The sequence below is a fragment of the Triticum dicoccoides genome, chromosome 6B (genome assembly GCF_002162155.2).
Source record: "Triticum dicoccoides isolate Atlit2015 ecotype Zavitan chromosome 6B, WEW_v2.0, whole genome shotgun sequence".
NCBI classification, from domain to species: domain Eukaryota; kingdom Viridiplantae; phylum Streptophyta; class Magnoliopsida; order Poales; family Poaceae; genus Triticum; species Triticum dicoccoides.
In genome coordinates, this window is record NC_041391.1 from 410,699,905 (window position 1) to 410,714,915 (window position 15,011).

Sequence of the window (15,011 nt, forward strand, 5' to 3'; positions counted from 1 at the left end):
ATTTTCCTTTCGTGCTCCTGTTTTGGTCATGTCGTCGGCCTGGGTAGGGCTCTATCCGGCGTGGTGGTAGTCGATGGTGGTGTGCTCTCCCGTCGGTGTTGGTCCTTGTGGTGACCATGCCGCCGTGGATTGTAGGGGCCACCGACAGGTCTTCATGAGGATTTCTTCCTCCAGATCTGATAGTTGACTTCGGTGGAGAGATGCAAAATATGGATGACGACCTAAGCAAATGCATGGTTGTGAAGTGGGGGCAATCACAAATCACATGTAGCTGTTGGGATCTAGAAAAAGTGGTGGCCACAACACATGAGTGACGTCCACGATAGTGCAACTCAATCATCGGGTCTCGACGGGGTGAAAATCTAAGAATGGCCCGAGTTGGTTATACCTAACGACGATTTTTTAAGTCATTGTCTTGTTGAAAACATTGCTCGAATACACGGGGAGAGCCTAGATTCTAGCCTTGGGTGGTTGGATCGGGTGACATCGATGCTAAGCGTCGCTACGTGTTGTTGAAGAACCTCGTCGTCCATGTAGTATCATGAAATAAGTGGTGCACATATGATCATTGTTGTATAATTTTCCTCGCCTACACATAACTTTAATCTTTGCAGGCCTGGCGCAGTGGTGAAGTCCTCCTCACTTGTGCCAAGAGGTCATGGGTTCGAACCAGCCTCTCTGCATTGCACTTTGCAGGGGTAAGACTAGGTTCCTATAATCCCTCCCCAGACCCCACCTTGTGTGGGAGCTTCTATGCACTGGGTCTGTCCTTTTTATCCATAACTTTAATCTTATATAATTTTGCTATTTGTTAGTGTGTTCTTGTGCATGTTGGGGTTGGTTGTGTGCATCCTAGTCCAGGTGTGTCAATTGTGTTTGTATCCCTTTGATGCTCCATTTTAAGCCAATAAAAATCCACTCTTTGTTGAAAAAAGTTACATAGAAATGTCACCGACCACACATTAGAAAGGAAAGGATATTTCTCTAAACATCACACAGAGGTGCCTGCAAACCAAAAAAAAAAAAAGTACAGCACCGTAAGTCTGGAGTATCAACTTCCCATTAATTTAGCTACCCTAGGTCCAAGAAGAAAGAAAGAAACCAATCAGCCTAACATTCTGCAAATACCCTAGGATGTTCGGCCTGTGCACCGACAGATTTTCCTGCAAACCAGTGGTGCAAGACCGCATGGGAACAGGGCTACAGCTGCTGCTCCTTTGGCAAACGAACATTACCAGTAGATCCTACAATATGTTCGGCACATGCGAGGAGAGTTTTTCCTGCAATTCCCTGATCTGAGAACAGAGCTCGACCTTCTGCTCCTTGTAGCTGTGAAGCAAGAAGTCTTTCCCTCCGATAACTTCCTTCAGCTCACCCACCTCCCTCTTGAGCATCTCCATCCTCTCCAACTCTTCTTTCTTCTTCCCAATACCAATAAAATGCAGCTCAGGGTCACCGACGCTGCTATTGGCGTAGCCATTAGCATGCCCATTGGTGGCATCTGACTGCCAGTGTCCAACATGCAACGGCTTATCGTGAGAGAGTGCTTCGCCAACACAATGGTCTGTGATGATCTTCCTCAGATGCTGGATCTCTCGCTCAGAATCAAATATATCTCGGTTAGCAGACTCCAGCTGAGACTGCAAATTAGACGACTGCTTCTCCTGGATGGCAAGAGAGTTCTTAAGGTCAGCAATCTGAGCTTGAATCTCCATGATCATCTCATCACGTCTTTTCAGGTGCTGCCTCAGCTTCTGTATGACCTCTCTCTTGCTATAAATGTCAGATCCTGACTCTGAAACACGTGGGGAGCCAGAACTGTTTGAGTACTGAAATGGTTTACGAGGATCTTCAAGGCGGTCAGGTGATGATATCCACATGACGCCACTGTTGTCCTTGCTTGATTCTTGCACTGGTATTTTCACAAGTGGAAGCGAGGGTTCAGCTGATTTTGATGGACTTGCAGGAGGATGCTTGACTTCCACTCCACCATCTGAATGCCCTGCACATTACAATCAGCATTTAACATTTTCAACGTTTTGGAAAAGCTGTTACACCATGAAGAAAGGGTTGGGTTTCAAACGCCAAATTAAGGCGCCAAACTAATGATACAATGTGACCAAGGTACTTTAATTCAATCAGCATAATTGAACAAACAACCAAGTAGGAAGATGACATCTGTGTCTCTAAATGCTGAACTCATGCCCAAAATTGCAACTTTGACATAAATACAATAATGCAATCATCCTGACTAACTTTGCAGATCCCGGTGCTCAACAGCTAATAGGGAAGTCGAATCTATGACAATCATAGATATTCGAGAGTAAGGAGGAAGAAAGGCGACCACCAAGGTGGGGGCGTGCTGTGCAGTGTTTGTTATGACTGCAAAGCAACACGTGAAAACAAATGGACTACTGTCATTAGGGACCTACCTAGCAGCTACACAGCTGGCGGAGAGGCTCTGAGAGTGTCCTGTATCCACCGGGATTGAGGCTTTATCTTGATACAATACTCATATGACAAAGCTAGCAATGCAACTACCCAACCCCACTAAATGTCTGTCGTTTGCAAGACAATGTACTGCACATGAAAGACAAAGGAGGGTGCAGGTTTACGATAACTTGTCAGTTGTAGTTCTGAAAATAAATTAAATATCCTTAGATTTGTAGGTTGTACTAGCCAAGAACTTGTTTGGCTGGTTAGTGGTTACAGCAGAATGATTTTGCTCTAAGCTGTACTCCCTCTGTAAACTAATATAAGACATTTTAGGTCACTACTTTAGTGACAAAATAGTCTTATATTTTAATTTTTTTTATGGGGAAAACGTCTTATATTAGTTTGCAGAGGGAGTACTTCTGAAAGTAAATCAAATATCCTTAGATTGGTAGATTTTACTAGCCAAATAGAACTTGTTTGGCTGGCTAATGGTTACAACACAATGATTTTGTTAAGTAGCAACCTGAAATCTGACCTGGGGACAATTCCTATCATTTCCGGATCTGTAGATTTCCGTACACTGTAGAACCTAAGGTGCTAGCTCTTGACAAATTTAAAAGCCATATGTTCATCGGAACGAAGTCCATGCCATCTCACCGTTGCTCCTTGTATTGTGCTTAAGAAATTTTGTGATCCAATTATGCATTTCATCACTAATTAAGTTACAACTCTGTCACACTTAATATGATCTAACAAACTCAACTGAGCTCTCCGGTTGTATTTCTATCTTTGACAGGTAACTGACCAAGAGTTATATAGTTACCATGCGGAAATGTAAATAAAAGCCCCAAACTATAAGGTAGAACTTTGTTTGCGTACATGACAAAACCACAAATTAGAAACTGCCATGCATCTAACTAGATTTTTTGCAGATATATAAAGCAACTAACAATATAGTGCCAGATCTTTGTGCCGCTACATTACACTTTGATACCAAACTAGCATACTGAAATTTCCATATTTTTACATATTATATGCAACCGTGTGTAACTTATCATCTCCAAATGGATATGAAACTGATAAGAGACCAAGATCATGATCAATGCACGGCAAAGATGACGATTTGATCATAACTAAGCCTTTTAGTAGACCAATATGCACTTGCTCTACTTGATGTCCTTTAGTACAGAAACTCGGAGATATAAATAAACAACTGAAACCTTGAATATACAATTTGACTAAGGTTCAGTGGAAAATGAGAAGCAGGCAACAGAATATACTAAGTTATAGAAGTACCTGAAATACAATAGTAGCAGCTAGTTTGGCCACGAAACCTGCATAGGTTTGAGTGCAATTCACATCCTCCAGGCCTACTTTCGGCTGCAGTTTTGCATAGTAAGCATAAAGCATATAAATAGTACGAAAGGGGATAAAGGTTTCAACTGAAAATGGGAGAATTACACCTTTGGAAAAGCCATTCTGCTGCTTCGTATCAAACATTTGCTTTAATTTGCATCCAAGTTTGACGGAGAGAGTGCTTAGTAAAACTCCTCCGGCAACAAGAATCCAGTTTGGTCCTCCTTGGAGATGATCTACTCTTCCTGCCTTCTGTATGCCCCTATTCGTCTTAGACTTCATCCTAACTCCTAAGATAACCAGTTTATTCAGCCAAATGTATAAATGCGGTAGCTTGACACATGTATGGCAATGTTTTCAGCACCATGGCTCCCATATTAGTACAGACAAGAGAATATCTAACCTACTAAAACATGTGGCATATGGGTTTCTCCACGGTAGCTTATTTCTCAACAACAATAACCTTCTGTTTTAAAAAAGGAAGTATAACATATGGCCTCAATGAATAAGCAGATACAACACTGAAATTTGGTGTCGTCAGAACAAACAGCGAAAGCTAAAAATACTAAGTTGAGACACTTATTTTGGGATGGAGGGAGTATGTCATTAGATTTTTCTTGCATATTATGCACTTTTTGTTATCTTTATGACATATTATGGTTGGAAACTGCAGTCAAAGTTTTGCATTAGAGATCGAAGAGACATAACAAGACCTCATCACTCGAGACGCGATCACTGTTGAAGTGTGTATGTGGATTGCCTAGCCCTTTCAAAAAGTTTGGACTTTTGGTTGCGTTTGCTAGTGCATGAAGCTTAACATGGTATCAGGGTCTAAGGTCTTGAGTTCAAGTCCTGGCTTTCACAATTTATCAAAAAAATTCTGCTGCCCCCCTCTGTGTCCACGTATAGGCCTCTTGAGCCATACCTCTGAGTCTATTCACGTGTTGACTTCACGTGTCACATGTGAGAGGGGGTGTTGATGTGGATTGCCTAGCCCTTTCCATAAGTTTGGACTTTTGGATGAGTTGGCTAGTGAATGAAGCTTAACAATCACCTCCCACAGGTTGACGCTCTTTCCTACGGTTACGAGTATATGACCTAGGCCTGCTGTTTTGGCTCGCCTCTCCAAGCCAGCTGTGTCCAGTTCAGAGGTTTTTATTTTTCCTATTTTGGTTCTTGTTGTTCTCGTCTTTCTTTGGCATTGGGCTTCCCTGTACACAACGTATTATTTCCCCTTATATTGCATGTCAGAGCTCTTGCCTTTCACGAAAAAAGGTTTTTGGAACAAATGAAGTAACTTCATAAGAGATTAGTTTTTTTTCACATAATGTATAGGAAATAGAGGACATAACAATACGGTATTACAGCATTCAACCGTTGCTATAGCTATTGAGCGTGGGATCTTATTTAGGGATTGCTCAGCATCAATAACCATGATAGGTGTTAACTACACTTAACACAAAGGAATCACACCTTAAGGCTAAACTGTTATCTTTTGGGTCCCTACTCCAGGAACAATAAGCACGTAGCAATGCAGGATTCCAGTTTCAGTAGAATATAAGCATTCACACTGGAGAAATTTGTTCACATAGGTGTCTAGTTCCTTGTCTCCAAGCCTCAAACCTACCACGGAAGTAGTTGGTATAATCATTGCTAAAAGTACCACTCCCTCCGATCCATATTAATTGTCGCAGCTTTGGTGCAAAGTTGTACTAAAGCTGCGACATATAATTTGGATCGGAGGGAGTAACTATTTCTTCGTGAACAGACTGATTTGACTTGTTCTTACTCTACCAGTTTCAACGGAGACGACAGAACATGCATTTTCTGCCATGGAACTTGTGAAGACAAGGCTTCAGACTAAAATGGAAGATGGATTTCTAAGGGATTGCCTCATAATTTATATCGAAAAGGAGATTGCGGTTGGAATATCAACAGATGCAATTATAGATGAGTTCGATGAATCACCATGCCGAGTGTCATCAGCTAAAACAAGTTAGTTCATCTATCTTCTGTTGTCTAGATTTTTCTTTTGGGCGATGACCAAATCAAGAAGTGTACACCCTTTTGCGGCTGACAGTGAATGGTGGTATAATTAATGAAGTATATTCTGACATTACATTTGTTTCTTTTTTCGCAAAAAAGTCTGTATGTGTTGTCCTCTTTAGTCGGCCCCCGCCATATAATTTTCCTAGCCCCGACACTGGTTGGTTGAAACCGTAGCCAGTCAATATGAGATGTTCTGCAGTAGCCTACTGGTGTCATGCCAGCGAGGAGCGGCAACGGCGAACAATAGTAACAAAGGGAGAAGGGACGAGGCTGCAATGCCACGAGATGGCGGCTAAAAGGCAGGTTGTGCCTTGAAAGAACAGATGGATTTCTCTAGGATTTGTTTCCGTTCTCTGGAAGGGAATTTGATAAAATGCCAGATTGCAGAATGCCACTTGCGAAGACAAACTATACACTGTAACAACAGATAAATGACACATTGTACTTTGCGACTTTGCTAACATATTATATCTGCATATTTTTATACAATTTGGCTTAACGGTAAGTCATCACCAAGGAAAATGAACATACTGTATACCCTTTTGGCATTTCATCAAAGTGATAACTCTCCTCCTACCTGGTCGACTCACGCCAGACCTCACGCAAAGCCCAACAGACGCCGGCGGCCATGCCTCCCTCGCCCGCTCCGCCAGTTAACCCTAGCGGCAAGAGAGTTGCGGCAGGCGAACTCGGCGGCGGCTCGGCAGGCTTCACAGCGGAGTGCGGCAGGAACAGGGCGAGGCCCCCGGCGTTAGGTGCAAGGCGGGCGAGGAAGGAATTGATGGAAAACTGATGCAGAAAGTAGGGGCGGCGCAATTGGGTGACAAATTAATGGAGAAACTCACCGAGGTACGAGCTGCGCCGAGACGGAGCACCGCCGTCGGTCGCGTTGTCCAGTCGCGGCAAAAGTTACGGCAGACCGGAAGACCAAGGCAGGCGGACGAGAGGTCAGGAGGAGGGCAGGGAGCCGGCCGGCGTGAGCCGCCGTAGTTGCCGGGCTCCCGTGGGGCTCTTGGTAAACGTGGGTGCGGTCGGGCTCCCGTCGCGGACGCAGGGCAGGCAGAGTAGGGAGAGTTTGTTCATTTCGAGTACTACATGCTAACATAAAAGAAGCCTAGCCGACCCGCTCTCCTGAGGCTTCCTCGTTTTCGCGCCGCGCGTGTTCGTCCGATTGGCTTTGGTCGGGTCAACGCGCATGTGGTTGCCGTTCGATTTTCACTTGTTGTTTTGACTCAGCAGTCCTGCGTGGAAGCCGATGACTGGTGGGCTCAGTGAGTTCTCTTAGTCTAGTCATAGTGGGAGTAACATAGATAGTAACTTAGATGCCACATAAACAAAAATGATGAGATGGCAAGTAGTTAATAAGGAGAAAGTCAAATAGAGTAACATAATATGTTATCATCACATAATGCTTCCCAATACAAAATGAGTCTACAAAGTAATAAATGAAGACATCTATGTTACCACATATATGATACTACCCACATATATGTTACTCCCTTCGTAAACTAATATAAGAGCGTTTAGATTACTATTTTAGTTATCTAAACATTCTTATATTAGTTTACAGAGGGAGTACTAGTCTAAATTACTCTTCACTGTGACCAGCCTTATTAGCTGGGTTCGAAAATCTCTGGTGACCACTCCTCGCGCGTCGCGTGGTTCGTCCGCGCTGACTGCGGCGTGCGTGCGTCGGTGGGCCGTGGAGGGGTTGGCCGATGCATCTGCACCCGTTTTGCACGCCCTCCTCGCGATGACTGCTGGGCCATGTTGCTGCTGGTCCCGCTCGTCGGTGGGTGGACTTGGTTGTTTTTCTCTGTGTGTGGTGTTGCTTCTTGTACGTATTTGGAGAGAGAGAGGGGCTGGGCACCGATTCATGTGCGTGTGGGGCCCTGGCTGACGGATGGATAGTGTGTGCGTCGTGCGTGCCTCGCCTGCCATCTGCGTTTGGAGAGAGAGGAGGTGGACGGGCAAAATATCTCGCGAGCAGGCGCTTGGGACGCTGGGATGTCAAAAAACACGCACAAAAGATGTCCCAGGTCAAATGACATGCGGGCCAACCTTCATGGGCCCCGTATGGCAGTAAAGGAGCAGGCGAACAAGACGGTAAGAAAGGGATCCCACCCGGTGCTGAGCCCTCTCTCCAACCGCGCGAGCGAACGCATGGGAAGTCAAAAAACATGCACTGTGCGTGCATCATCTGCGGTGGTTAAGAGATGGACTGACACGTGCACACACGTTGCTGCCTTTTCACACTATGACTTGTGGGCCGAGTTGGCTGCTGGTCCCACGGGTCTGTGCCTTGCCTTTGTTCTCGCTCGTATATCATCTGGGGTTGGAGAGAGCCGGATCGTGGGTCGTGCGTCGTGCCGTGCGCCATGCCGTGTCCTGCGGCTGGGTGTGGGGGTTCGCTTTTGCTGTAGCGATGAACGTGCAGCACAGACAGCGTTCCCTCCCATCCCGACCCCTGCACCCCCTCCTTCCCTCTCTCCTCCTTTCTCCTCCCCAGCCACCAATCCGCCTTCTCGTCTCGCTGCTTCGTCTCCTCCACCGCCTTGTCTCCGGCAGCCCTACCTTACAACACGTTTCTCGAGGAGCAACGCGAGCAAGGCCAGCAGGAGTGGATCGAGGCTTCGCACGCTGGCTCCGTCATTTGCTTCGCCACGTTTTGGATTCACGCCGCCGTGTGTGATGGTTCTAGATCAGCGCAGGTCGTCGTCGCGGAATATCAGGGGCGGTGGGTTCTTCACATCGAGGGTTGGCAAGCTGGGGAGGGTCAAGAGGCTGACAGAGCGTGTTTAGAGCAGCGAGGTCGGCTGTAGGGGAGCGGCTACCCCAGAGCTTCAGACTGCGCACGCGTTGCGAGTTTGGCTGTGGGGGAGCGGCTGCCCGGAGCTCGGTTGCGCACACCTCACGGGATCTGGTCTCACCAGGCACTCGATGCCGGCCTCGTCGGCTTCCCGAGGTGACACAACAACTGTCACGCTCGACACCCTCTTTCGCGATTCGATGACGGCCGGCTCATACGGCGGCCTCAGCGGGTGGCTAACACAACTGCAGCTGGTGCACGAGCTCTCAGTCGACACATCCACACTCGACTCCTCGTCTTGGTACCAGCTTTTGCAGCATGTTTGAAGTTTTCTCCTTTTCCCCTTCTTCATTTGTTTCACATGGTTCTGCTCGGGTGGATACAGGGTGCGGAGTGCGGGCTGAGAGTTGGATGCTTTGTGCTAGCATATAGAAGTGCTGCAACCACCATTGTTCCGGCTGTGAGGTATAATGCTAATTGGGCTTGCGAATTAATCATGTCTGGGAATGGATTGCCTAATTGTTGGGGTTTCTCTGTATGTAATTTCTTTTACTCATTTTAGATTCTTAATTCGGTGGTTCTTGATTGCAACCTGGGGTCATCCTGTTCCTACTCACATGTTACAGTAGTGTTTTGTATAATATACCCAAGCTCTCGCTCCTGAAAATTATCCATCTGTTCTCTGATGCACGCAGGTCACTAGAGAGGGAGTCTGGCTTGCGAGTTTCGCTGATGCGGTCAAAACCGCGATGCCAAACTCTGAGGAGATACCAAAGGTGTACTGGGAGGCGGTGCTTCCTGGAATCCCAATGCCTCCACCTATTATCAACCTGCTGTTAGCCCAGCAAGATGGTATCTCTCTCCTTCCCTCCCTCCCTCCCTTCCCACCTTGGTGACCTCATTTAAGTGGTTTTGATAATTGGTGGTACAACTTTCCCTCTTTGATACCTACAAATTCTTTATAATGATCGACTCTTAGTTTGCAATCCATTATGGAACATAAATGAACATAATAGATGTGAATCTTTTGTTCTGATGAATGATAAATGTTTGACTTAAAGCATAGACTATTGCATATACAATATGATATGTGTGCCATAAAGGATAAATTAACCTTTTCTCTACCGGTATACTGATAGCTTATAGTGGCTAATTTGATAAGAAGCATAGTACTTGTATCATTTGGAAAATGACCCTTCTGTATTTCATTTTCAGGGATAGTCCTGTTGTGCTTTGTTTTTATATGATCTAAAACTACAGAGTTCTTGTGCAATTCAGATGTTCTGTTTAGTACGAATTTTACAATATCTGAACTTCTGAAATTAGTATAAGTCTAACAGCCTTGCAACTAAACCAAAACTAAAACTGCAGGGATCTTGTGACAGCCTTGCAACCAAAACTAGAACTACATGGATCTTATGTAGTTGAAAGCTAGCTGTCATTTGTTGGAATATCAATTATCTTGTTTGTGCACGATTAACCTGCTTATCATGAAAAAGTAGAATATTTTAGGACGGACCGTCGAGTTGCTTGGCATTTGTTTAGATCTTTATGAGAAGCAGCTCTTCTCAGTGGGACTTTTCTTTTTTATTCATCTTGGTAATCTAAAAAATATACTTCTTAGTTAGATATCAGTTACACAACTAGAACACCATGAATTCACTGTTTTTGTAGGACCTTGCTGCTGTGAATCAGTGTAATAAACTTGGCATACAAAACACATGTAGATATTGTTTTATTCATCAAATAACACATTCAGAATCCTTGTTCACAAGGACCCTGCTGATGCGAGTCAATGTAATAATTTTCTTTATGATTCTATCTACCCATATGAGCCACTCAATTGAATTAATTTTCATATTCCAGATGTTCTCTTTTGTTGGTTGCGGTTCTGCATAACTATTGCTGGTCGCTGGAGCAGAAGCAGTGAAGCTTGAAGTTTATAAGTTCGGGGGATGGCAATAATACTGCTTTTTACGCTGTCTGTCGCTGTTATTTCATGTTTCTGAATTTAAGTCCCGAGAACTAAGTGTCGGTGTCATCAAACTTTAATGTTATGTCATGTCTTGAGAGTTTGGTTTGTGCGAGTGTGTACTAAACTACTATTGGATGCTATGTTTGAGTCAAATTGGTGTTAAATCTGCAACATATTGTTATATTTGTCACTTGTTTGCTACCACTGCTTGTTAACTGTTAAGAAAAGATGGGGTATAGAGGAAGTTTTGGCAAAAGTAAATAGCACACTATCTTTTTACACGAGGAAACTGCAGACTGGTGGAGCACTTCCTGCTAATATGATAGACATTGCTGCACTTAATTGGTTATCTGTAGTATATCTCAATTTTGGATGTGACATGTCATGTATTTATATGCTAAAATTGAGCTTGTTTTTGCAGTTCCATAGGTAGGGGTATGTAATTAGTCGGTATATTTTTAAACTATTAGTTCATCTTCTCAAAATAATTTTTAATGTACATGTAATGTATCTAAAGTCAGGATATTTCATACTGCACAAACAAGTTTCCAGCCTAAACATATCCAGCCTTTTACCTAAAATGTTATTACTTTCTCATGTCCTACTTGATGTTACACGGTGTTCAAGAAAGAATTATGGATCATTTTGTCATGGAGCATGATCAGTGCCACCTCTTTCTTCTGTGTAGTTCTAGGCTAGATTGGTATTCTCTTTACTGCTCCAGTTGGATTATATCTCAAACTTCTCTTCCTATGCTGAGATTCTCCTAGCCAGTGGCAAGGGTACATACTTCTTCATCTTCTTTTTCCTTTACATTTTTCTTCGATTGGAAGGAGTGGATTACTGCCGCCAAGTTCTTGGATAAAATGAAGAAAGATATGTATGACGTCATGTCAGTTATTTTGTTTTACAACAAAATGGATAGTTCATGTATTCCCTACCGAGCAAGATTTATGTTGAGGTGGTGGCACCTATTTTGCATTTGTTGATTATGGATTTTTGATAATGCAACGTTTTTTATTCGGAATGGACGATGAGTGCTTACTTCTATTATTTCCCAAAACACCATTAATGATTTATCCAGTGCTGCACATTGCATGCTTGCCACAAGCTTAGAAATTCTCCATCTTCCTTTGCTAAATGTTCTTTCTTACCGAACTAGCTTCAGGACGAATGGCAGGTTTATTAACCATTTGATCATTTTTGTGCATTGCATGTTTGCTGCTAAGTCTCATGAAGTAGTGTTTTTTTCGCGTGACCATCCTATGGAGCCATGATATTTGAACCAATGAATTCATAGGACATTTAGTATGTTTATGGATCACTTCATGTTCTGTTGGTACATGTGAGATCCTTTTTCCAGTAATCACTTTAAAGGTACATATATTTTTAAACAAAAGCTTATGTATGTTTTGCTCAAACACATAGTCACTGAAAAATGCAAATATTTTCAATGCGAACATGGTAGTGAATATTTTGTGATATCAAATTAAAATTTCTATGTACATGTCATTGTAGACAGCAGTCCACCATGTTTTCTATTAAAGGGGATTAGAAAGGAAAAATATCACCAGTTGAGTACGCTTCTTCTGCCCAAAGGAGAAACCGAGGAAGAAAAGAAATACACAGGCATGATGGATGCAGGCGCTGCTGCTTCATATTCTACTCCGGACGGGCCACACAAAGAATTGTTCCTGGACCGGGCTAGGTATCCAGATGGCCCACACAAAGAATTGTTCCTGGACTAGGCTAGGTAGCATATGAACCTTTCAAATACCCATGCCTTCATATGCACAACACAGAGAGGGTTTTTCTTTTCATGCACATGGAAAATAAAAGTTTAGTGCAAATACTGCTAAGAAAATGCATCCTTAATTGGTCTATATATATTATGCAAACTTGATTTTTTTTTCAAACTTAGATTTCTCAGCGTGGTAACTATATTTTCAACTAAAAAATGCTTCCTTAGCTTGTCTATGCATGTTATAAAAATAAGATTTGTTTTTGCAAACTCAGATTTCTCAGTGTCATAAACATATTATCAATATAGTATGACTTAACACATAGGCTTTCTACTACCAACATCGAATATGTTCTTGCAAAATGAAACTATTTTCATCGACAACATGTCTTTAGCGGGTCTTTGCGCCATTTGGCGCAACCGGTCAACTAGTTGCAATAAAACATCACAATTGACGACCCCTACTAGTACTCCCTCCCCTTTTATTTACTCTGCATATTAGAGTCTTTGTGAAGTTTAACCAAATTTATAGAAAACAATATAAATATTTACCATAACAAATTTATATGAAGTGAAAGTACATTCAATAGATAAATCCACTGACATTGATTTGTTATTGTATATGTTCATATTTTTGTTTATAAACTTTGTAAAAATCTACAAAGCTTTACTTTGACCAAAACTAATACGCGGACTAAATAAAAATAGAGAGAGTATCACAATTCCTTCTTTTTAAAGCATATGGTTTTCTACTGACAATCAGGGCCGGTCCTCAGATTTCAGGTGCCCGGGGCGAAACAATAATCCAGGGCCCTTCCGAGCCCTTACTATAAATGTTTAAGTAGTAACTAACATATATAGATATTAAATTGTATCAATGGACAATTACACTTTTGCCCTTAGTTGTGCCAGGCTGTGGGTTCTGCCCTTACTTTTCGGCTCTACTCAGTTTTGCCCTTAGATTTGTGTCAGAGGTCTAAATGCCCTTTGATCGTTTGAGTAACAATTGAATTTAAATTCATAATAAATTCATATGAATTCATAAAAATACAAATAAGATATAAAAATGTCCAGAAAAACATTACCTTTATGTGCATATCATTTGCATTCAGGAAAAAAGTATTGTTTAAACAACCTGAGGTTATTAATGTTATTAACATTACTAAAAATAAAAAGGTATAAATAATACTTTTTCCATGAATAAAAATTACTGGCAAATATAGATGATGTTTTCTGAACATTCTGATATCTTATTTGCATTTTCGTGAATTCATATCTACTTATTATGAGTTTCGGAATAATGATCAAAGTTGTTTGAAAATTCAAAACAAGATTATATTAACTCAAAAAAGGCAAATAAGATATCAGGATGTTCAGAAAACATGACCTACATTTGCATGTAATTTTTATTGATGAAAAAAGTATATTCATTCATTTTTTTAATAATGTTAATAACATTAATAATTTGGGGTAGTTTAACATTACTTTTTTCCATAATGCAAATGGCATGCACATGAAGGTAATGTCTTTCTAAACATTTTGATATCTTATTTTCATTTTTATGGGTTTATATGAATTTTTTATGAATTTTCAAAGTATTTGTCAAATGGTCAAAGGGCACTCGGATGACCTCAAGGACAAATATAGGGCAAAACTGAGCATAGCCGAAAAGTAAGGGCAAAACCCGTGGGGTGGTTCCGACTAAGGGCAAAAATGCATTTGTCCCTAGTATCAATATCAGTTTATCAAGCAATTCCTTCTCAATGCATAAAGTTGCCAAGCCATTTAACCTCTCTTGTGATATTGTAGATCTTAGGTAGTTGTTCAACAATTTCAACTTTGAGAAACTTTTCTCTGCTCATGCCACAGTCACGGGCATAGTAAATAAAATCCGATGGGCAATATAAATACTGGGATAACAATCTGCTTCATTGACTAACTCAAAAATCTCCATAGCAGACATTGGATTATCAAGCAAAGTTGACTGCATAACGGTCAACACAGAAATCAGATCTTTCAAATCAACATCAGATGAACCATCTGAAGAGAAAGAATTTGCAAATTTAGTGCAACTATTTTAAGTTCAGAACGACCCAATGACTTCAAGGTCGTTGAACTCATTAAAAATCCAAATATATTTTTGAATGATTGGAGTTCATCAAATCTGATTTCCAGTGAAGTTATTGCCTTGTCAACCATAAATAAATCCAAACATGATGAAAATTTACGATGATTTTTTCTGGGCCAAGAGGGACCCTAGAAGGTTCGGGAGGAAGCCAGAAGACCTATAAGAGAGCCACGAGCTCACATGGGCATGCCCCCTAAGCTTGTGGGCCCCACGCAGGTCCATTTGACATAATTCCACCTCTATAAATTCACGAATATTCCCAACTAATGGAGAGCCACCCGAAAAACGTTTTCCACCGCTGCAAGCTTTTGTTCTTCCGTGATTCCATCTAGAGGCCTTTTCCAGTACTCTGCCGGAGGGGGAATCGATCACGAAGGGCTTCTAAATCATCCTTGATGCCTTCTAATTATGCATGAGTAGTTCACCACACACCTATGGGTCCATAGCTAGTAGCTAGATGGCTTCTTCTCTCTCTTTGATCTTCAATACAATGTCCTCCTCGATCTTCTCGGAGTTC

General features: G+C 42.1%; 1 protein-coding gene and 1 long non-coding RNA gene across 5 annotated transcripts; one reads left to right on the forward strand and one right to left on the reverse strand.

Moving 5' to 3' along the window:
• Nucleotides 1-935: 935 nt before the first annotated feature.
• On the reverse strand, nt 936-6,929 carry LOC119323259. Of its 4 annotated transcripts, XM_037596860.1 has the most exons (5): nt 6,687-6,929; nt 6,419-6,549; nt 3,900-4,075; nt 3,733-3,816; nt 936-2,002 (listed from the first exon to the last, which is right to left on the reverse strand). In XM_037596860.1, the coding sequence occupies exons 2-5, from the start codon at nt 6,469-6,471 to the stop codon at nt 1,245-1,247; spliced, it is 1,071 nt and encodes a 356-aa protein (XP_037452757.1). In that variant the 5' UTR covers nt 6,472-6,549; nt 6,687-6,929; the 3' UTR covers nt 936-1,244. The 4 variants fall into 4 exon arrangements, with proteins under 4 accessions (XP_037452757.1, XP_037452760.1, XP_037452758.1 ...); XM_037596863.1 differs by lacking the exon at nt 6,419-6,549; XM_037596861.1 differs by lacking the exon at nt 6,419-6,549 and having other exon boundaries at nt 3,900-4,082.
• Nucleotides 6,930-8,220: 1,291 nt separating this feature from the next.
• LOC119324713 lies at nt 8,221-10,826 on the forward strand. Its single transcript, XR_005157110.1, has 4 exons — nt 8,221-8,951; nt 9,036-9,115; nt 9,346-9,502; nt 10,517-10,826. It is a non-coding gene; the product is annotated as an uncharacterized LOC119324713 (long non-coding RNA).
• Nucleotides 10,827-15,011: the final 4,185 nt, after the last annotated feature.